Raw genomic sequence first — 21972 nt, forward strand, 5'->3', positions numbered from 1 at the left:
GAGACCCAGCATTGAACGACAGAGGTGGTGGCCTCATCGTGGGTCAATATTCATAGAAATATCTTCAAACACTGTTGTTTTTTTTACAATGTTGCTGTAGAAACTGACTTTTCCTTTAATGTGTGGACTTAAATCCACCCTCTGTGTGCCATCATCTCAATGTCTCCTATATCAGCTTCCGTAATCACACAAAAAGATGAAAAGCTGTTTGATGTCTCTGCCGAGCCAAAGATTTACCGTGAATACGACGCATGAGCCGTTTACCTGCTGCCACTTTACATCCTCTGGCCAGATGTTTCCGTTCTGAAACGTGATTCTGAGCTTTGCACACTTATTGGCTATAATGAGGCGCCTCTCTCTCCGAGGCCCACACACTATTCTGCTGACGGGAAAACACTATTATTGCCGTCCTAATCAGAGTCCCGTGTGTGTCTCCCCCTGGGGGTGGTCCCAGCGGGGTCTTTTCCAGGCCTGCGCCATTGGACACGCAGGATGCGAGCGGAGACCTCCATCTGTCTTCATGACTGCCTGGGCTTTATTGCTTTAGGAGAACTTCTGCTTTCACAAGCTCTTCCTCTGAAAAGAACAATATTTGCCTCTGAGCTTGGTGCTCAGTCGGACCTCCCTGAGGAGGCGACAGGTCGCTATAGATGATGCTAGTGCTGCTTTCGGGTTCGACCAATCGCATTTAAGTATAGTAGGTTGTGGCGCCATCAGAGAGACCATTACAGATTATTCACGCAGCCCAAAATTATGACCATGTCCATGACAGAGACAATAAATCAGGACAGAAGCCTGAGCCACGATTTTCTTTATGTTACGTCAGCAATAAGCTGCTGCAGGATGAGGAGCTACGCCATGCTAAGGGATTCCAGTCCAGGATCAAAGAAAGAAAATCTAGATAAAACTGTCATAAAGCGCCCGGATCTATGAGCGCGCCGATGTGTCCAAACGGCGTGTCAGTACAAACGGTTGCTAAAAAGGAATATTAATACACTGTTTGTTCCTGATGGCTGAGGTGGAGCAGCCGAGGAGAGTCGGCCCCTTGGGCATAAACACGACAGATCCAGCAAATGTTATTTTACTGGACGTGAGACGTCTAAGAGCACAAGTGCCTGGTATCATCTGAAAGGCCTTATCGGCTCAGAGATAGAGGTATATGGTAAGGAGAAGGTAGAGAAAAACAGTTCAGGAGCAAGTTTTTAGAGACATTAGTTCACCTGGAAATAAACCTCTAGTTCCAGTCCAAATTAGTAGATTATATAATATTCACTAATATGAAGCTAATGCGTCTCAAACGCCCTCTTGCGGTGAGCCAGTGTATCGCACATTACTCCTTTATAATCCAAGGACGGGAACAGGTTCAATGGAAGAACCCTTGCTGTGGTTCTTGGTCATCTCGGTCCTACCATGATTTTCAAATCGCCAGCACTTCTCTTAGTTTCCTGAACAAGTTTAACCTCTGAGCTGAAAGGCTTCTTTAGGTTTAAAAACTGATAAAGAATGGTACATTTTCAGTATCTTTGTCAAGAGAACACACCGTATAAACCCTCCACCTTCACCGAGCTGCTAGCTATGAGGCTAATTAGCTAGCTAGGAAAGTCCTGGAGAGAACAGCTAGCAGTACCACAAGCTCCCTGGAGAGCAGCCAGCAAGACGCCAAGAAGAGTGGAGACAGACGCGCCCTAAGATTGCGTTCCATTTTGGTTGTTTCTCTCACTTTAAAGCATCTTGCCACATCTGGGGGTCCAACACCCATCAACTGGAAACACTGTCAAATCCACCTTATGCCACTAAGTACTTTTATTCTTCATCAGCCAAGATCAAAGTAGGCATAACAAACCCACAGGAGGGTGTTAGACCGTCTCCGTTGTGTTTGTTCTGAAGTCCACACGAACGCCATTACAGCCATCATCTCCAGACAAACGGCGGCTAAGCTGCTGGCTAAAGCCCCGTCAGCAGGAAATGTCAGTTCCTTTGAAAACACACTGATTCTGTTAGCAGAGCCAGTCTCTGCTATTTCACAGACGAAGGCCTAAATCTGACCTGAGGTCAGGGGTAAAATGACAGTAATGCAGCCTGATGGCTAAAGAGACTTCTCTTTCAGTAGAAAGTGATCAGACCCCTGCAATCTGTAGGACAGCAAGAGAAGAAATGTATGCATTACAGGTTTTGTTCCCACTTCCAGCTGTTAACAGTTGCTTGTTAACACAAATAGCTAATCAGCCAATCCCACGGCTGCAACTCAGTGCGTTTAGGCATGTAGACGTCCAAACTGAGCATCAAAATGGGGAAGAATGGGGGATGAGGAGACTCTGAGTGTGGCAAAACACAAACCATCAAAAATGCCTTGTCATGAGAGGTTAGAGAATGGACAGACAGACAGATGGTCAGCAGTCCAACCTTGAAAAAGATGGGCTACAGCAGCGGGAGACCACACCAGCGCCGCTCCTGTCATCGTAGAACACGACAGTGAGGTTATAATTCGCACCAGAATTGGACACGAGAAGATTGGAAAAACATGATATGTGGCCCACCCTGCACCATAGGCGGATGGCATTTCCACTCTCTGGCATTAGCCCCGCCCACTCTGTGTTTCTGGCCAATCACACAACAGTTTTAGGAGACCAGATGGGGAAAAGGCTTCTGTCCAGGATGATGTGGGCTGTGGAGAGAAAGAAATTGCCTCAATATCTTCTGGTTTCAAACTCTACTCCCAAGTTGAAGGTATTGTTCTTCACAATAAGGTTACTTCCAGAAATGGATTAAAACTGATACTGCAAAGCTGCAAGGCGCAGATTAATCTGGTGTCTACAGAGATGAGAAACTTCACCTGAGAAGTCCCAGAGGCCACAAACAGTGCTGTTAGTTAGTTCCTTTGCTAAAGCGGCGCCAGCGTTAGCATCGACCTTCTTCTCCTGTCAGACTCTATTGTATCAGCAGAAATGTCGAAATCAATCATCAGATATATCAGGACACTCTGTTTAACGAGACGGTGCTTCTCTGCCAGAATCCGCACCTTCCTCATTACCGTGATCTAAACGGTCAAAAAGTCATTTAAACGTTTGTCGGCAGAGCAGCAACAACCGGCACACCTGCAGTTTACTTCCATTTGCTGCCATCATTCATTGCTAATGAGCAACGAGGAAATGGGGACGACTGTAGATTTAATCAAAACGCGCCCTCGGTGCGTCGGAGACGAGCGGTTCAGGTATAGGAGAGCAGGAAGATGGATCATGTGCTCCGGGGTACCGGCACGCCGAGAAGGTGCCGGAAAAAGGCCCCAAACAAACACAGCCAGCAACATCTACGCGGTGCCGACTGGCCTCACCTCCAAAAATCTGACATCCCCAGCATCGCCCTTGCCGTATCGCTGTTAGCATTCGTGGAATCACGCAAATAAACACCGATTTGCACCTGGACACAGTCGCCCACATCAGTGCCCAATTTCAGAAGGAAAAATAAACAGGTTGTTGATTTTTCCCTCGAATCTACGGCGCTTCTGTGTCATATCTGTTTACAATCAATTTGTGGCTGCGGCAGAGCGGTTGCCGAGAAACGGAGACCTGGAGGGAGAGAGGCTATCTTTCACAGCTCCCCGCTCTCGTAGCGGTCCAGTGGCTACGCCTGGGGAGCGCAGAGGAGGAGGAGAGAGCTGTGATGGGGCTGCGGGGCTCTAGGGCACCGACTCATGGCGGAGGGAGACTAAGGAGGCTGAGGAGGAGAGATAGCGCAGGACTCACTATCAACTACAGGAGTCAGGAGGAAAGCAGAAATGAGGAGCTGAAGGCCTCCAGCACGAATATAGTGTCTCACATACTGCAGCTATCTTAACGTTACCATGCTTAAACAGCTGGACCCCACATATGCGTAGAAACAGGCCGTTGCACACGGACACGCACTTGTGCCACTATCTTTATGCTGATTTTCATGGCATTACTCACTTTTTTACTCGCCGATGTCGCACATTGATTTTACGCTCATGGCCGCCGCGCGACCCTTGAGAGGACCCCGCTTGTCATTTTAGTTTTTGCAAGTTTGCCACCATTCCATCAACCCTCCGAGAGCTGTGGCAAGGACAGGAAGTAAGTCCACTGCTTCTTTGCCTGTTGTTTTCTTACTGGTTCATATCATGAGCAACCCGCGTGCGCGCTGAGGCTGGATGGATGCTGAGTGCTTCCATGTGCATCCTCTCGCAGGCTTGAGAAGATAAACGGAGAGTAGGAGCTCGGCTCCCGACCGGCCGCATGATGAGGCTGCTGCTGCACCACTGTGGCGTCCGGGAGCTTCACTGCGGGGGTGGGGGGGTGCCCGCGGTGACAGGTGCTGTTGCTGAGGAAGTCAGGTGCAGTGAGGAGCGCCTCGGGACGAGGAGACACTTTTCAATTTGGAATGCGCAGAACTGAATGATCACCAGAGGAGAGTTCACGGACGCGTTGATCTCCATCTCTTTCAGTCTCGCTCTCTAGCATCTCTTTTGCACCCCCTCCAGGCCAGCTTGTTTCCATGGCAACATATATCAGACAAAAAACCTCGTACGTTATCCTGGCACAAAACAGCCAGGTGTGGCGAGCTGATGACAAAAATGACATGTATTTATATGCGCGTAAGTCAACAGCGGTTCTTTGGTTTATCTTTACATGGCTGAAGTTTATTTGGGTGGGGGGCCTGGGGGTGTTGTCGGTCTTCACGGAGACCAAAGCAATATGGATTCAAGGTACAACGGAATGTTCCAAAGCCAGAAAGGCCTGAAAGGGAATGCCTCTGAAGAACACGCTGGTCAGCATCTTGTTGCATCGACTCTGCATTCAGGATACAGCCGCATGCATCAGAAATCCGAGAGCGCATCACTTCGATATATCTGGTCTTTGCGTGACCATAATGCCGATGTCCAGAAGCTGAGCGATTGAGTTACTGGCTAGATGACTGTTGAATTTATTTTCAGAATGCGGCACCGGAGGACCGGAAATATAATGACAGCTATAAATAGAACCGGTGCGTTTGTGAGTACTCGTCACCAAAATGAGATCCAGTAAAAAGAGAAGAGCATACAGACTCTGTCAGTGTGTGTGCGTGTGTGTGTGTGTGTATGTGTGTGATTTTTTTTTAATCTGCAGAAACAGAAACTGGAAGAAAGAGAGTTGAAATGACCACTAGAGGGAGTCATTGTTCGCTGTAGTGTAACAGATACTTGTAGCTCGCGCGCGCACACACACACACACACACACACACACACACACACACAACACACACACACACACACACACACACACACACACACACACACACACAGGTATTTCATTCATCTTCTCCAGTCCTGGAAATTAATCCCTCCATGGTTGTTACTGTCGAAGCCTCCTCTGATCTTCCTCACTCGTCATCATTTTCCACATTATTCCGTCCACTCTTTCCCTTTGATGAGCGGAGGCAGATCTGGTCTCCTGAGAAGCCTCCTTCAGCACCACAGATGCTTCACGTGTCCGTCTCCTCAAAGTGGAACAGCCAAGCATCATCCAGTCACCAGACGAGAGAAAAAATTTTTTTTTTCTTCTGTACCTTTTTTTTTTGCATGGACTTTTTTGCTTGGTTACTATGGAGACAGGATGCCAAGGCTCACATAATAAATAGTCGGGGGACACCGAGTTTGTTGGAAGCAGTTTTCTGGTGCTCAGCAAATACAGGTGTATATTTGATTTAAACCAGTAAAATGCCTGTGCCTACACACACACACACACACACACACACACACAACACACACACACACACACACACACACACACACACACACGTACACACACACAGGACTTATAATTTGTATATCTTTTTATGCACCTTAGTGCTCATTAATATAGACATGCACATTCAGTAATATAAACATACACAGTGGCTGGATTTCAGTGCTCAGAATGCAGAATATGAGTTCTTGCCCTATTATCAGGGGTCACGTTGGGGTTTCCGAGTGTTTCTCGCCTGGGAACGGTGTGCATTCGCTTCCTGGGAAGTGTATCTATGAAACTCAAGGCGCCGTGGGCGCAACGCTCTCGCAAGGCTTTGCACAGAAAACAGAGACGCGGGTCCAGAACACAGCTTCTAATACGATGGAAGAAGTTGCGCACGTGCAGGGCGAGAGCGAGCTTCTGTTAGTGGGATGGATGGGGTTGCAGCCAGCGTGCATGCATGTCTTTTCTGCGGCTGAGAGGTTAGCGTGGCAGCGGACTGCGGCCAGGTACCTGAGTATATCTCCCTGCTCTTCAATTTCATCAGCCACCTCTTCACACCTGCAACGATGTGAAGAAGCCCGTGATCATTACGGGAACCCCACCCCCCCCCCCCCCCCCCCCCCCACACACCAAATAAGGTAAGAAGAAGCTAACCGCCACTCGCTGAGGATCAGCCTCAACCCCAACTACTGACTGGCACTTCCTGTTTCAGCAGTGGAAACTGGTGGAAACTGGTGTGTCTCATGCTGGGAGGCCCTTACCTGCGTTCCTGTCTGGTAAGATGCAGCAGTGCTTCGTCAGTATACCAGGTAACACCTTTGAGAGAGAGAGAGAGGAGAAAGGGGGGGGGAGGATTTTAATATCAAAACAGCTGAAAGTAGATTTATAAAGCTCGTCGGAGGAGCAATGAGCCGTCTCTTTGAACCACAATTACAGGGCAGCATTCAATCGCTCGCACCAGCTGCATCAAAACGAGCCTCCTGTAGTTACCGAGTCCTTTCTTTTCTGCAGGAATCAGAGCACCTGGAGCCCCCGACGCTGGTCCCCGTGGGGGTACCTGTGCAGGAAGCTGGTTTTTCAAATCCCTGAACAAATCCAGCCGAGCGTAAGCGGCGGTCACGGGCAGGTTTAATGGTGGAAGCTCCTCCTCAGCAGCTTCACTGCACCAGGAAGTTGTGGCATTTAATACAGCAGCCAATTATTGCAGCCTGCAGTGGTCAAACGCTGCTCCGTGTCCTCTGCGGATTTTTCTAAAAATGCAGATACTTTGTGATAAAAGGAAGCGCACGCCCCGAGCCGCCACTGCCTTTTCATCCATGACTGACAGGCTCATTGTTGCTCAAAATGAGTTTTGCAGGATGAACAGAGCTCTCCCTCTTCCCCGCTACTCCAGGTTCTCATGGTAGCATTACGCTAGCGCTCGCTGCTCCTTTGTCTCACCCTTATCCGACTTCTCTGAGACTGGACACAGCTGATCAGATGGTTTTTTAATTAAATAGAAGAGCAGCGCTTGAAAAGAGGAAGGCCGGGTACGGAAAAATGAGCTCGGATGGGGTTTTTCGCCCGGGGGAGGGGGGGGGGGATTTGGAAAGATAGCAGCCAACTACATTTTTCATACAGTAAGAGGTCCTTGAGCACCCTCTGGTCACTCCACGTTTCATAAACACTGGAAACCTCAGGAATTTATGAGGCTCAAAGAAATCTGAAGGATTTAAAATGCCATTTCTTTCATTTGTCTGTGACCAATGGAAATACGGTAAATAATGAGGCCCTGAAAGATTAGCGATTGCACATCAAGGATAAGTCTAAAAGCATTGCCAATGAAGTGATGAACTGATTTCTCCCACTTTTCCTCATGCTGAGGACAGACTGGAAGAACTTCTACGCCTGTTTCAAATGCACCAACTTGTCCTTTTACTTGATTGTTGGATTGAAGTCAGAGTTTTTTTAAATACAGTATAAGACGGCTTATCATATATTAGATTTTAATCCTGTACTATTGCGGGCGTCTATCATCTAGGCTCTTTTACATCCTTTTATTCATCGTACATATTTCATTATATATTACAAAACAGTCCAGTGAGCAAGCGATGAAGAAAAAGTGATATTTGGGATGCAGAGAAACAAATCTGTCACTTTCCCTCATTTACACTTTAAAAGGATTGAAGACTGCAGGCAAACGCTGTAATTTCACACCAAAATAATGTTAAGCATCCTGGTTTTAAGCTCGTTTTGGGTTGAAACCAGCAGAGGTTCTTTTGTGCGCCAGGTTTGATCGAGGCGGATTTAAGAAGCGCACATTGACAATCCTGCGGACACGTAACTGGGACGACAGGAAACAGAGCAGCGTTTGATATTTGGGGTGTTTGTAATCCCACAGTCCTCACAGATGAGAACGTCCTCTCTCAAATCTCATGCTGTGACTAATTTCATCCCAAAAAATGAAAAACACCGAATTGATGGGGTAGATTTTCCTCCAGAAGCGGAGCAGAGGATTGTGGGTAAGGGCAACCATCTTTAAACTAAGGTGGTGACCTGAGACGCAGACCAGCCCCTGGTGAACTCATGGGGAGCTGGGAGAGCCAGACAGGAAGCGCAAAGAAGAACGCGAAAGGTCAACAGTCGTTTGGAGAAATGTTTCAGTCGGCAAACTGTGCTTGATGTGTTCTGAATGCCACAGGAAGTCACGACACCCAAGATGGAAGGTGTAACCATGCTACAGCCCTGTCCTGGAGATCCAAGGTTAAAGAAAATGGCCCACAGACTTGCAAAGGTGGCTCTTCCGTAATCACCCGCTCCCCATTACAAAACCGCCAAACAACTGGACCAAATGTCTGGAATAATTCCGGTTTTAAAAGTTCGTGTGTCACATTTAGTGTGTCGTGTTTGAAATGACTCAGCGTGCTACCAGTTCACCATCGTCACCTGTTACCAAGGTTGCACAAAAATAACTGAAAAAACAGTAAAACGAGAGGAAAAAGGCAACAAAAATACAGGAAACAGCTGCAGTACAGGTGTGATGATAGAGAATGGGAGAATGAGGCCATACGAGCGTGTGCATGTGCGGGAGTTTGATTAAAAGCCTGTGATTTATTTTATTTTTTTAATGTGTTTGTGGATCCTGAAGAGGTAAATGTGGAGAGGAGAGTGTGGGCGCTTTGAAAAGACAAATACCATTACATTACACGTGAACTGTGGCGGCTAGTTAGCACAGAGTTCTCCTGTATAAAGACAAAAGCACATTTTTTAGAAAACATAAGAGGTCTTGCTTTTGCACAGTGGAGATAAAGTTTACTGTGATGTGATGCAGCGGCACTGCCGGAACTGGGATAAACCTTCGACAGAACCAAATTCCAGGATGAGAATGAACGGTTAGCATGAGCCACTTTTAGCTGATTTCCTCAAACTGAAAACACTGAGGCGGTACAGAAGCCGGTTTAAAGCCAGCTTGGTTCCAACCACTTGGTCTGGGATATTGTGGACCAGGAAGAGAGGCGGACCAGGACCATCTCCCACATCATGAAGCACCTTGGAAACAGTTTCCGAACAGGCGGCTTGACTGAGGTTGCTCGAGGGAAGGATTTGCTTTCAGCATGTAGCAAAAGGAGATTCAAGCAACAAGTGTTTTTTCTGATGTTTTGTATCTACCAGCAATGTTCTGCGTCACCGTAAAGCATCCCAGCCCAGGATCCAGCCCAGGATCCCAGCCCAGGATCCAGCTCAGCATCCCAGCCTAGGATCCAGCTCAGCATCCCAGCCCAGGATCCAGCCCAGGATCCAGCCCAGGATCCCAGCCCAGGATCCCAGCCCAGGATCCAGCTCAGCATCCCAGCCCAGGATCCAGCCCAGGATCCAGCCCAGCATCCAGCCCAGGATCCCAGCCCAGGATCCAGCTCAGCAACCCAGCCCCTGATCCACCAGGATAGGAGAGACATAAAGAGGATACAGACGACGAGCAGATGAAAAATAAACTATTTGAGGAGAGCTCGTGGAGAGATCTTTGCCACAGAGAAGGATTAAGACATTCTCCGTGGTTCCTCGCCCCCCGTGGACACGAGCGACGCCAGTGCATGCTCAGAAGTAGCTTTTTGGGTGTCTTCAAACGGGCGATGAAAGCATTTCCGTGTAAGCGGTAGTCCAAGAGCAGCTCCCCGCTGACAAATCTGTGATTTTTGTGCACGTGTTTGTGCAAATGAACAGCCGCGCTGGGATCATCCGGAGAAACTACCTTCCATTCCAGAGTTCTTTCCCCAGTAAATAGCATCAGCACTCCAATTACATCGTTTTACTCTTCTGTGACGAGCGCTAACTTTTAATGAGGCCTCTCCTCTCTTTCGTGTCCGGAAATTTCCTGCCGATGGCGGTCTGAGCGACAGTTTGGCTGTTTTCTATGAGTAATTACGCTTTTTTTTTTTTTTTTTTTTGAAAGGCTGGTTTAAAAGAGAGGAGGAAATGATGCTGCTGGTGTGAAAGGTCCCCCTCTCCAACTGCCTGGAAATGGAAAGCAAAGGGATGGAAAGCATCTGGGGTTTGTCTGGGTGAAGTTTTAGGCAAAAGGAAGTACATGATGGCCAAACCGCAGTATTAGCAGTGACTTTCTGTGTGTGGATTAAAGTAAATTCATCACAGTGAAGGATCCAGGACACCCTAAACGCACATGCTCTGATCAATTTGGAATGATGGAAACACAAAGGCCACATTCCCTGCAGTCAGCAGGATTCATCCTCAAGCAGCGGCATTTGCCACTGGCACAGGATGGACATGACTTCCTTTTCCGGGACCCGAAATACAAGCGTGCATCATAAAACAGGAGAAAATGCAGTTTCCATGTATGAACCATATGTTATGTCACCAGAATTCCCCCAGCAGCAGCAGCAGCAGCAGCAGCAGCAGCAGCAGCAGCAGCAGCAGCAGCAGCAGCAGCAGCGTGCCTCTGAAGAAACTCGCTGTCTGTTTATGCCTAAAAATAAACCTTTTCTGTATTATTGAGCAAGATAAGATTGCTCCGAAGAGGCGCATCACCACAAAGGTCGGCGAACGACAATAACTCCGCACAGCTCCTAAATCAATGCAATGAATATAGTCCTCTATTTTTAGCAGCTCTCATGAGCTGCTGCTCTCAAAGATTCTGTAGCAGCAGCAACAGCAGCAACAACAGCAGCAGCAACAGCACCAATAGCAACAGCAGCAGCAGCAGCAGCAGCAGCAGCAACAGCAGCAACAACAGCAGCAGCAACAGCAGCAGCAGCAGCAACAGCAACAGCAACAGCAGCAACAGCAGCAACAGCAACAGCAGCAGCGAAAGCAGCAGCAGCAACAGCAGCAACAGCAACAGCAGCAACAGCAGCAACAGCAACAGCAGCAGCAGCAACAGCAGCAGCAGCAGCAACAGCAGCAACAGCAGCAGCAGCAACAGCAGCACAGCAGCAGCAGCAACAGCAGCAGTAGCAGCAGCAGCAGCAACAGCAGCAGCAGCAACAGCAGCAGCAGCAGCAGAAACATCAGCAACAGCAACAGCAGCAGCAGCAGAAACATCAGCAACAGCAGCAGCAGCAGCAGCAGAAACAGCAGAAACAGCAGCAGCAACAGCAGCAGCAGCAGAAACAGCAGCAACAGCAGCAGCAACAGCAGCAGCAGCAGCAGCAGCAGCAGCCTTGCTGCTGGCGTCCCACAAAACTTCAGTTGTCAGCACTCCTCCTGAAATCTGGAGCGTCGCACACACACAGGCCGCCCCTCTGAGCCGGACCCAGAGGTGCTGCTGCTGCTGCTGCTGCTGCTGTTGCTGTTGCTGCTGCTGCTGCTTTCGCTGCTGCTGCTGCTGCTGTTGCTGCTGCTGCTGCTGCTGCTGTTGCTGCTGCTGCTGCTGCTGTTGCTGCTGCTGCTGCTGCTGTTGCTGCTGCTGCTGCTGTTTCTGCTGCTGCTGTTGTTGCTGCTGCTGCTGCTTTTGCTGCTGCTGCTTTTGCTGCTGCTGCTGTTGCTGCTGTTTCTGCTGCTGCTGCTGTTGCTGCTGTTGCTGCTTTTGCTGCTGCTGCTGCTGCTTTCGCTGCTGCTTTTGCTGCTGCTGCTGCTGTTGCTGCTGCTGCTGCTGTTTCTGCTGCTGCTGTTGTTGCTGCTGCTGCTGCTGCTTTTGCTGCTGCTGCTGTTTCTGCTGCTGCTGCTGCTGTTGCTGCTTTTGCTGCTGCTGTTTCTGCTGCTGCTGCTGCTGCTGTGCTGTTGCTGCTGCTGCTTTTGCTGCTGCTGTTTCTGCTGTGCTGCTGCTGCTGTTGTTGCTGCTGCTGCTGCTGCTGTTTCTGCTGCTGCTGCTGCTGCTGTGCTGCTGCTGCTGTGCTGCTGCTGCTGTTGCTGCTGCTGCTGCTGCTGTTGCTGTTTCTGCTGCTGCTGCTGCTGCTGCTGTTGCTGCTGCTCCAGCCTCCTCTCTGAGCCGTGCGGAGCTCCCCAACACTGTCAGACACAGTCCAGCCAAAGAAAGCCCCCATAACAGCCGCAGCGTCCTCAGCCAACGGAAGCAGCGGCAGTGGAAACAGTTTCAGGAGTTCGCTTTATTTCATTTTAAAAGAAATACTGATCACAGGTTTTAGCTGGCAAGCGCATTTCTGAGACCCAAATAAAAGGTGACATGCACGAAACTGATGAAATGCCAAAATACTCTTTCTTCAAAAAATGTTCCTTGATTTGAAAATAACATTGCTCAGATGATAACAGGTCTGTGTAATATCACTGAAAGAGCAACAATAGTTGGAAAGAACCAAAAAGTCTGGTGCCACCTCTCCCTGCACCGCTTTGTTTGCCAGACATGGGTTAAATGCAATATTTAATGTCACAGAAACGTCCTTTAGTCTTTCAAGCATGGATGTGAATAAGAAAGAAGCAGTTTTACCTTCTTCAGAGCTGACATTCTAGGTGGATCCTCCTGCAAAGCCTGTTCACATGCTGAGGTCCCAAGCCAAGTTTGGAGGGTGCGCAGACCCTAATAACTCAGCCCGGCGCTGATGCTGAACCATGAGGTGCCTCTTTAGTATTCTCATCTCGCCTCCACCCCGTTATACAGCTGCCTCGGTGCTGTGCGCCGTGCGCCGTGCGCGCACGCCCCGCACCGCAGCGCACCGCTGCAGACCCAGACGCATTGGGGAGCGCTCGTCTGATGTGGATGCGCTTCTAAGACTTCCTTGGGGTGGGGGGGCAGAACATGAGCGCTTATTAAAGACAGCAGCAGCGTTGTGATCGCGCTCGTACATGTGACTCATCTTTGCACCGTCAGTCACGTTTTGATTCGTTGCTATTTTATAAATGGAACGAGCGCACGCTTTCATTCACCATTATAAATAAGCCTCATAAAAACCTATATTCTATGCATTGTGCTGTATGTTGTGTGCCGAATTGTAGAGTGCATCCCAGTTAATAAAATGACTTACATGCGGCTGACATCAAAGCAAAGAGTCCTTGGGATTTTATTAAATCGTTAAGTTTGGGATGGTTTGAATGGGGATTCGGTGCGTCTGGAGCGATACCTCTCTGTCGCCACAGAGCGGCAGCTAATGCTACCTAGCTACTAGAGGAAAACACACACGCCATTAGTATTCCACTGAGCTTTTCTAAAATACAGTTCTTTAAGGACGCCTAGATGGAAATGCTTTTTAACGACAACGCGCGTTACAGGACCTCCTGTTGACGTAATAAATGCCAGCTGGGTGGGAAACTGGCTAGCTAACCCGGCTAGCTTGGTAGCATCATGGATGTAGCTGTGTGTTTATTCTAATGGTTCGTTCTTTCTACTCCCACACATACATGGATCGATATGGCACGTAGGAAAGAAGGTGAGAACGGCTGAAGAACCCTACAATAGTTTAGGTTTCGTACAAAACCACAGAACGTTATATTTTGGGTAACTTAGCAGCTAGCATGCTAAGTCTCGCGTTAAGTTGGTTTCTAAGTGTAAACAAACGCACATGGTCTCCGTGCAAAGAGAAATAAGACAACTCTTAAACACGCACTCGGCTAATAGTTGTCGGCCGGTAACAGGCCAGCCTGAAAATGACAATTCATAGTCAAGATTGGTGAGAAGCACTTCTCATTTCATGTTTAGGATTTCATATAGTTTCTTTTTAAATAGCAGATTTGGCAAGGTTGGATTCCAACCTGCCCGTATTGGGAATTAGACACGTAAATTCGAAGACAAACGTAACGATTTGGGTTTTTTTGTTTGTGCATCTTGTGTCCGCCAGTATTTCAATCAAAAGTCCTCCAGAGGCTTTTCCCCGCAGCTCCTAAATATGAGTCCAGCAAGCTGCAAGTGGAAAACCCATCAAACCCCCCCTGCAGGAAAAGGAAGGCCTCCAGACCTTCTGCCACCACTGCAGGTTTGATGAAGATCTGATATAAAGAACGGTTTATATCAGAACATTCAAAACCCATCTTTTACCACTGTTACCCTGGTAGCTGCAGGAAAGACCTTGATCGGAGACGCTCCTGCAAGGCGCGTGTACACGGTCCTACCCCCTCCTGCGGACTACAAGGCAGATTCCGAGAGATCCCCCACACGCTTCCAGCTGGACGGCACAAGTGACAAGGACACAGCTGGTACTTTGGTCGTAATCATCGTTCATGTTCAGCTCAACAGCACCTTTCAAGATGGGTCGTCTCTGTTATGAAACGACCCTAAATGTAAACTCAGGGCTGAACAAGTGAAGTTCGGTCATTCTCAGATGTCTGAGATGTGTTAAATGTTTGTGATGCTCGTCCATCTTCCTCAGATTATGGAAGGATTCATCAAACTTGACACAGGAGAGTTCATTAGAGCGCTTGTGGACGGTTAATGAAACTTTCTCACATGTCTGTGTTGGATTTATGCCTCGTTTTTGGAGTTTGTGTGGCACCTAAATGGAATTTAAAGTTTGCCATCTTGTCGCCCACAGAGAGCCGAGGTGACACCGACGGGGATTCGGAACGAGAGGAAGAAAAAGGACAGAAGAGAAGGAAAAGGAGAAAAAAGAAGCCATCCCTCCGTCCAGACTGTGAGAAAGACGGAGCAGCTGAGCCCAGCGTGGCTCCGGGTCAGGGGAACGAGGTGGGGGAGGGCGTTAGCAAGAACAAGAGAAGGAAGCTGAAGAAGAAGCGGCGCAAAGAGAAGCTGCTGTCCATGGGCCTGGTGCCCCAGGCTGCCGCCGTGGAGTTCACCTACAGGAAGGACGAAGAAGGCGACGACGAGAGCGGGCGGAGAGTTGCTGAGGTGTCAGACTTCCTGAGGTCCACCATGAAGCTCTACGTGTCAGACAGTACGTGAGGAGCTCTTCCTGCTGAAATCGCCCTGCTGTTGCATTTTACGTGAACGCTAACTGTTTTCTGGCCTCTGCGCTCCTGCAGCCTCGCCGCCTGTCCACGAGCTCCGTCTCCTCTCTGGGACGGTGGAGGACCTTCTGAGCAGCTTAGCCAGCGGGGACAAACCCACCTCTGTCTTAAAGCAACTCTCCACTCTTCAGAGCTTGGTTCAGCGGAGAGAGACGGATAAGCTGGCAGAGGCGCTGGAGGAGCTCAGGGACACATCGGCTTTGTCTGAAGGTACGTGCCTGACGCCAGTTAATGCCCCGTCCTGTCCACACTGGCCTTTTCACGCTGGGATCTGCCCGGAAACTTCATTAACCTGTCCCTGCAGGTTGACGCGTGTCCCGACCTGTCCCTGCAGGTTGTCTGTGCATCCTAACATCCATAATAATCCTAAATCTGACTGGACCTGCTCGAACTCGCCTTTACCTGCACCTGCACCTGCACGTCGCCTCGTCCACCTCGCACACTCGACGTGTTCCGACTTGTCCGCGCTCACGGCGGCTTCAACTTCTCAGGAGTCCCCAGATACGTTTTTGCCCGTGCACGTTTTTTTTTGTTTTGTTTGTGCACTTGCATGCTTGATTAGTCTGCTGTGTCACGGGATCAGCGGGGACTCCGCCGCCATCGAGCGCTCGAGTGCGCGCCAATGGCGAGGAGATGTAAACAGGCCGGCACGGAGATGGAGTCCACATTGACAGAGTGATGTGTGGCTGGCTGTGCCGGAGTCGTGCCCGTCGTCTCCAGGCAGCTTCTCCACAGCTGCCTGAAAGCTTTTGTAGCCCCCCTCTCCCACCTGCGTCATCGGGCATGAGTCATGCTGCCTCACTGTTGCGAACGCTGCTGTCGCCATGTGGATGCACCAAAGACAGATGCACCCTGGGCTCCCGTCACCCTCGTGAACGCGCTCCTGGCCGACCTGTAAATATTTCATTTGAAATCGTGCCTTCGGGAGAGGACAATTTCATCATAAAACGGCGGATCATCGTCGGTGCGGGACCCGGTGGCCTCGTATTAACGGCGCGATCTTTGGTTTCCCTCTGCGGCGCTGAAAAGCTGCGTTTCAGAAGTCTCCGCTTTATTGCCGTTGGGCGATAAAGCTGTCCGTCACTTCATTTCACTAATGCAGTCTGCTTAAAAGCTTACACAATTCACTCAAGTCATGCTGTATGTGTGTGTACGTGTGTGTGTGTGTGTGTGTTGTGCCCAATTTGCTCCAAAATCAAATTGCCACGTTTCAAAAGAAAACAGATTTAGTGAATAACCAGAAATCAGCACAAAGGGGCTGAAAAGGGGGAGACAAGTGCTGCATGTCGGAGAGCATCTGTGAAGCGTTGGCCGCGGATCTGAGAGGGAAAAGAGGGATTCATCGGGCACGGAGCGCCGATCTGCAGCTCCCTCTGAACAGGCTGCTGGAGGCCCACGTTGGCTGCACACCCCGACTCGTTGAACCTTCTGCTTTGTCCTGAAACAGCAATAATGCAGGAAAATGGCGCCACAACACTAACAATGACTAAACTAAACTCCTGTGAGCCTCCATTAAAGGCCTGATAGCTGGTGCAGTAATAATGGCGTCGCAGTCTGCTGAGGAATGAAACACAATGTTTCAGCAGTTCTAACGTCCCTGCAGAGAAATGGCTGTAGCACATTTAAGGTGGATATCCGTCACCGACGGTATCTGCTCCTCTTTACGCCGTCGTTTCCTGCGTGTCTCCGATCAAACAGGAACCAAAATCATCGCCGCGCCAATGCAGACGCCTGTCGAGCGTCTTCGGAGGAAGCCGATTGTTCCTCTGGTGTTGTCGGCTGCAGCATCAACCGTAACGCCGCGCTCTCTTTGTGTTCCAGGGGAAACCGCCGCCGTCGGCGCGCTGCTTCAGTACTGGATCACAGACATTCTTCCAGCGCACGGAGGAGAGGAGGCTGAGCTTCCCCAGGTGCCACCAGGAGGCCGTCAGTCACGCTAGAGCACAGACGCTCCTGAGCTGCCGTTTCCATCGCGCTCCATCACTGTCGGATGAGAAGCCTTATTAAATATCCCTGGTTTTCTATCCTTGTCTGTTTTTTTTATCAAACACACAGTGAGTCGCTGCAAATCATCCCACCGCACGGAGCTGGATGGTTGTTGAAATTTTATCGAACTGGCGTTCACGTTCACTCAGCCCCTCCCTCAAGCAACCGCCTAATTGCTAAATTTGCTGTTGTTATGACATTTAAACCCAGACAGTTAACTTAAAGGCCTCCTCAATCCTCTGCTGCACGCTTCCAAATCAGATCAAACACCTGGCCAAATGGCTCCTCCGTGCAGTCATCGGGGAGGCAGGATGGCGTCTGAGAAGACATCCATTAAGGGGCTCAGGTCCCAGCGTGGTGCCCTTATCTAACCATAACCTCCATATAGCAGCAAAGTTTGGAGCTGGACCTTGGCAAGCGATCCCCCCCCAAGGAGTTGGTGGCTTAACCACCTCCAAAACCATGCCCGTCTGCTAGGGGGATAGTCTATTCTAGCTCTTCCCCCCACAGCTTAGTGCCAGGCGACGGGTTCAGGAGAGGGACAGAATTATCTCAGCTGGGTGGCGCCATTGTCCTGACCTGAGCGAACGGCGAGACGCATGAGAAGACTTCAGGCGTCAAATCCTGAGAGCATGTTGCCTGATCGCCTGTGTGACATAACTGTGGTCTTATGAGCTCTTATTGCACCCTTTTAGCCATTAGCGCGGCAGCGAAGGTTGCTCATCCGTCATCTTGGTGCGCAGCCAAACACAATACAGTACGTCTTTTCTGGCCAGTCAGCAGATTTAAGAAAAAAAGCCATGTCTAAGCAACAATAGGTTTTTATGTAGCGAGTCAAGGCGAAGGCTTGGCACGGTTGCGGGGAATTTAATTGTCAAAAAAGGGGAAAAAAGCCTCCACACAGACGCTCTATTAAAATGCGGTGCATTGATTTTTATTTAGAGAAATGTTGCTCCCAGTTTAATGTTTTCGCTGTGGTTTACTGAGCAGCACCAGCCACCGCGTGAGCCCGCGGATGTGCTGACTTTGGGTTTGTTTCCTTGGGAGGTGTTCCATGCAGGCCTGAGTCGACTTCTAATATTACCAGGATCAGTAGTGATCAGTACGTTGGTCGCCGTAGCCTCGGTGGCGTCGTGACCTGGCAGCAGGGATTCATGGACGTATGAAGCTGGGAGGCAGAATCAAGTCCTCAAACCCAGAGAAGAAGGTCACTGTTGGCGGATTCTGGAGGATTCCTCTCCAGCAATGAAAACTAGAGATATATATTATCAGCACGGTGACCTTGTTATAAGACCCCACTCTGAACCGAAGCCCCAGAGGGCCAGAAGGATATTAAAGCTTACAAAAATACGCTGACATGCCAGGAAATATCCTCAACCACCAACTGTTCTTATACACAGTCAGTTATGCCCGGATTCATCTGGTGAAGAGAATAGTTTAAAAGGAATGGCACTACACACAATATAAAGTCAGTTATCATCCAATCACGATGTGTTAATAGCAGTGAGAGACAATAAAGTGGCCATAAAACAAGCATATTTAGAAACGCTCAAGCTAGGAGGTTGATATTTTAATAAAGTGAAGGGGGCCCAGAACTGAAGCTTGTGGTGCACAGCAAGTGCTGGGCCTCACTAAGATATAAAGAACAGCTGATTGTTTTGTGTTTTAGATTGTTTTTAAGCTATTTATTAAATTAAGTGACAGAGTTATGACTAATTATGTCCATAAGCGTATTTAATATTGGATCCATTGACCATCAAAGTAAAGCAAATGTATACGAGATCGCGTATTGTTCATTAGATGTACCAATTTATTGTTTTGTGATATATCAGACAAATATCTGCTCAAGGGAAAATATTTCAAAATATCACTTCATTTCCTAAAAGGACTTTAATATGAGCAAAAGTCAGTGGTTGCACCAGCATGGAAGCGTGCCTCTGTTTATGAAGACGCTTGTGTGTGTGTGCCAGCGTAATCTCCTTAGACACTCAACCTACAGACTGCAGCTTATGTAACGGCAGCAAGGAGATATTAGAGGGCTGACTGGGCCGGGCCGCATCAGAGAGCTGCGTGTCCACACACACACAGCAGGACATTCCCTCTGTCAGTGGGTTTCCCACCCTGGGAATCCAGGAGGAGGAGGTCAGCACACACAGGCAACTTCTGAAAGCCGTTTGTCCTTAAGAAGATCGTCAGACTCGAGCCCAGAGATGTTCTGCAGACTCCAAAGACTCACTCCAGGATACATCAGGCTGCTGCAGGTGAGGACTCCACCTTTATTTCTCTGGACTTCATCTATTTGACGAGTACTGCTTGTTTGTGTGAGCAGGATTTTATAGCGAGAATGATGAATTTCCCGAGTTGTAACAGAGCTTTTTAGCCGTCTAAACAGCCAATGAAAAACGCTATTGCGCACCATCCGTGCCAACCAGGGCCGCGCAGGTTTCTGCTCCACGGACCAGATGATGACTTTTGTTTAGGCCCACAAAACACAGAATCACCTTTCTGCTGGCATTTAGCACCTAACAGTCGACTGCATTGTAAATGGGAATGGGAAATGGGTGAGTGAGCCCCAAGAATGGCTGAGCAGTCTGACTTGCCCGGCTCATTTAGACACTGAAGTTTCTATTATTCGCTCCTCTGTGCTCTGTATAATCATCAAGAGCTGCTGAAGGAAATTGCCTGTGACACAAAACAGACAAGCTTTTACTTTGACAGACTGTGGTGGGGCAAATGAGAGAAGATGAGTTTTTAATCTCTCTGGGAGTGGTGGGGAGGCTTTATGGGATGTGGGCAGAGGTGAGCAAAGTTTTTCTTTTCTAACTCTTTATGATGGAAAATAGTCTCCATAATCTCCCCGACGTTCCCTCACTCCGACGCTTTCCTCCCGTCTTTCTGCACAGACACAGGCCTACCACAATGTGCCCGTGACACCCCCGGCTGACAAGAGCGTGCCGGGCATGGCCGTGCTCCTGGGGGCCGTGGGGATCGGGATGTGCGGCTACAGCTCCAGGCAGCTGGCCCTCCACCACAGGCCATCTGCCGCGTGCTGCAGTTGGTCGGCACTCACACCGACGCCAGCGCGGCAGGCGCGGCAGCTCACAGGACCCCCTTCCTGGACGCCGCTCGTCGGGCCGGCGCCTGCCAGGAGATCCCGCCTCCCTCCTTTGTGGGACCGAAGGTTCCTTAGAAATAATCCAGAATGCTGCATGTAGCTCCTTCAGCATGAGAGGCTGAGTTCCAGTAACGACACTCCTGCACGTCTAAGATCGTAGCTGTGCCGGCCCACCTCACGGTGAGGCCCACGTGCTCTCTGGTGACGTGCGAGTGTGGATATTTGAATGACCTCAGCCTTTATGTTGCCAGGGGGTTGGATGTTATCTAGGGATGACCTACTCTGTATCTTGTGCAATGTGTCGTTTGAATTGTGTTGTCTTCTTAGCGATGTTAGCCGGTATTGATAGGTGGCTGGATGAGCACCTACCGGAATATTCTAAGGAATATATACCAGTGGAACCGATGGGTAACTTCTGTGAGACATACCATCAAAACTAGGCAGACGCCTGGCACTTGCTCTCCATACGCAGATGGTTGGCAACCTTCTCCCTGCTCCCCACCCATCAATAACCCCCACCCCCCCACCAGGGCAGACAGCCAGGTGCTTTAGCATCTCCTGCCTGTGGCTTCGGTTCCTCTCCTCTGAGGGGTAGCAGGTGCCATCCATCCACAAGCCTCAACGCTTGCTGTCACCTTCTGACACCGTCTGTCAATCCGGAGAGATGTGTGCTGGCACCGCGGCTCAGTCAGAAGAGTTTGCAGTGGAGGGGGGGGATGGGGGGGTTGGATCTTTTAAACAGAGATAGCTAAATCTCCCCGATATCAAAGCGGAAGCCTGTAAACAACGCAAATAACACCTTAGTGGATTATGGCTCCTAATATAACTGGCTGAGATGCGGTTGGCAGGCAGGCGAGGTGGAGTGTTGATTCCTCCTGGATAAGCGCGTGTCCTCACTAGGGATTACCTCTGGTGGAAAATCAGTCCCGGCAAACACATTCATTCATCTAATCTGGTATTAGAGAGGAGTACGAAGCCTGAGAAACAGTCGCTGTGCATTGTTTGCACCGTCCCCCCTGCAGGGCCCACCACTCGCCCCACCGAGACGCGCGTGGCCCTGGTGCGCGCTGACACCACAGACGCGTGTCGGTGGGTGGGGCTGGAGTTGCGGCGAGGCTCTGAGCGTGGTTGAGGATGCGTGCCGTGCCTTAAAGAGTGCCCAGCGTCTTCATCTTTGCTTCCTCCTAATTGACTTCTGTGTGGAGTTCAGATAGAAACATCATTCTCCGAAAGAGGACGAGTGGAGGAGGAAGGTTCAGATGACAGCCAGTGAGAGTGTTTCATCTGTGCGAGGTCAGCCAGACCTTGTAGTGGAGCTTTTCATCACTAAAGAGCCATCCTTTTCTTGTCTGTCAGCCAAATGGATAAGCAGCCATTTTCTGCAGGTGCGGAGTTTCCGTATTTTTCAGAGTTGCAGTCATGCTCATGCAAGCAGGTCATCAAAATGGCCGTAATCCACCCAGTAGAACGATCCTAATGGGTTCCAACTGGCATCAGGCAACCAACAATGGGTCTTTTGGTGGATGGAGGCTGATACAAACAGTGTTCTGATATGGCTGTGCTGCTCTCCAAAACATTATATTCTCGTGGCATTTCAGAAACTACCGATTTAGAGCCACCATGTGGATGTACAACCTGTTCTGTCACACTGAGACTGGCGTCATCACCTGCATTCAGTGAGCAGAGAACACTGCAGAACCCTAATGGAGCAAAAAGAACGAAATAAAATGGAATTAAAACATGAAATTACTTCTGTGTTCATCCATTCTGTTGCAACTATGGCATTGGTGCCCATTGAAGAGGAGA

The 21972-nt window shown here is 49.4% G+C and overlaps 2 protein-coding genes across 6 annotated transcripts in view; one reads left to right on the top strand and one right to left on the bottom strand.

Annotated features, from left to right (window-relative positions):
- The window catches only part of dlgap2a (discs, large (Drosophila) homolog-associated protein 2a), a 100419-nt gene extending 87444 nt beyond the window's left edge, over positions 1-12975 (bottom strand). Inside the window, exons 1-3 of one of the 4 annotated variants that reach the window (XM_057058790.1) lie at positions 12598-12948; positions 6482-6536; positions 6231-6278 (exon numbers count right to left, since the gene is read on the bottom strand). In XM_057058790.1, coding sequence (XP_056914770.1) covers positions 6231-6278; positions 6482-6536; positions 12598-12615 — 121 coding nt within the window. In that variant the 5' untranslated portion in view covers positions 12616-12948. Of the gene's footprint in view, positions 1-6230; positions 6279-6481; positions 6537-12597 lie in introns of all 4 variants that reach the window. The other 3 variants (XM_057058785.1, XM_057058784.1, XM_057058786.1) reach the window with 3 other exon arrangements.
- Positions 12976-13219: 244 nt separating this feature from the next.
- LOC130539986 (glutamate-rich protein 1) lies at positions 13220-17089 on the top strand. 2 transcript variants are annotated; one of them, XM_057058792.1, is made up of 6 exons: positions 13220-13534; positions 13943-14077; positions 14163-14297; positions 14633-14992; positions 15081-15275; positions 16887-17089. In XM_057058792.1, the coding sequence occupies exons 1-6, from the start codon at positions 13516-13518 to the stop codon at positions 17003-17005; spliced, it is 963 nt and encodes a 320-aa protein (XP_056914772.1). In that variant the 5' UTR covers positions 13220-13515; the 3' UTR covers positions 17006-17089. The 2 variants fall into 2 exon arrangements, with proteins under 2 accessions (XP_056914772.1, XP_056914771.1); XM_057058791.1 differs by having other exon boundaries at positions 13223-13534; positions 14157-14297.
- Positions 17090-21972: the final 4883 nt, after the last annotated feature.

The sequence above is a fragment of the Takifugu flavidus genome, chromosome 16, assembly GCF_003711565.1.
Source record: "Takifugu flavidus isolate HTHZ2018 chromosome 16, ASM371156v2, whole genome shotgun sequence".
In the NCBI taxonomy this organism is placed as follows: Eukaryota; Metazoa; Chordata; class Actinopteri; order Tetraodontiformes; family Tetraodontidae; genus Takifugu; species Takifugu flavidus.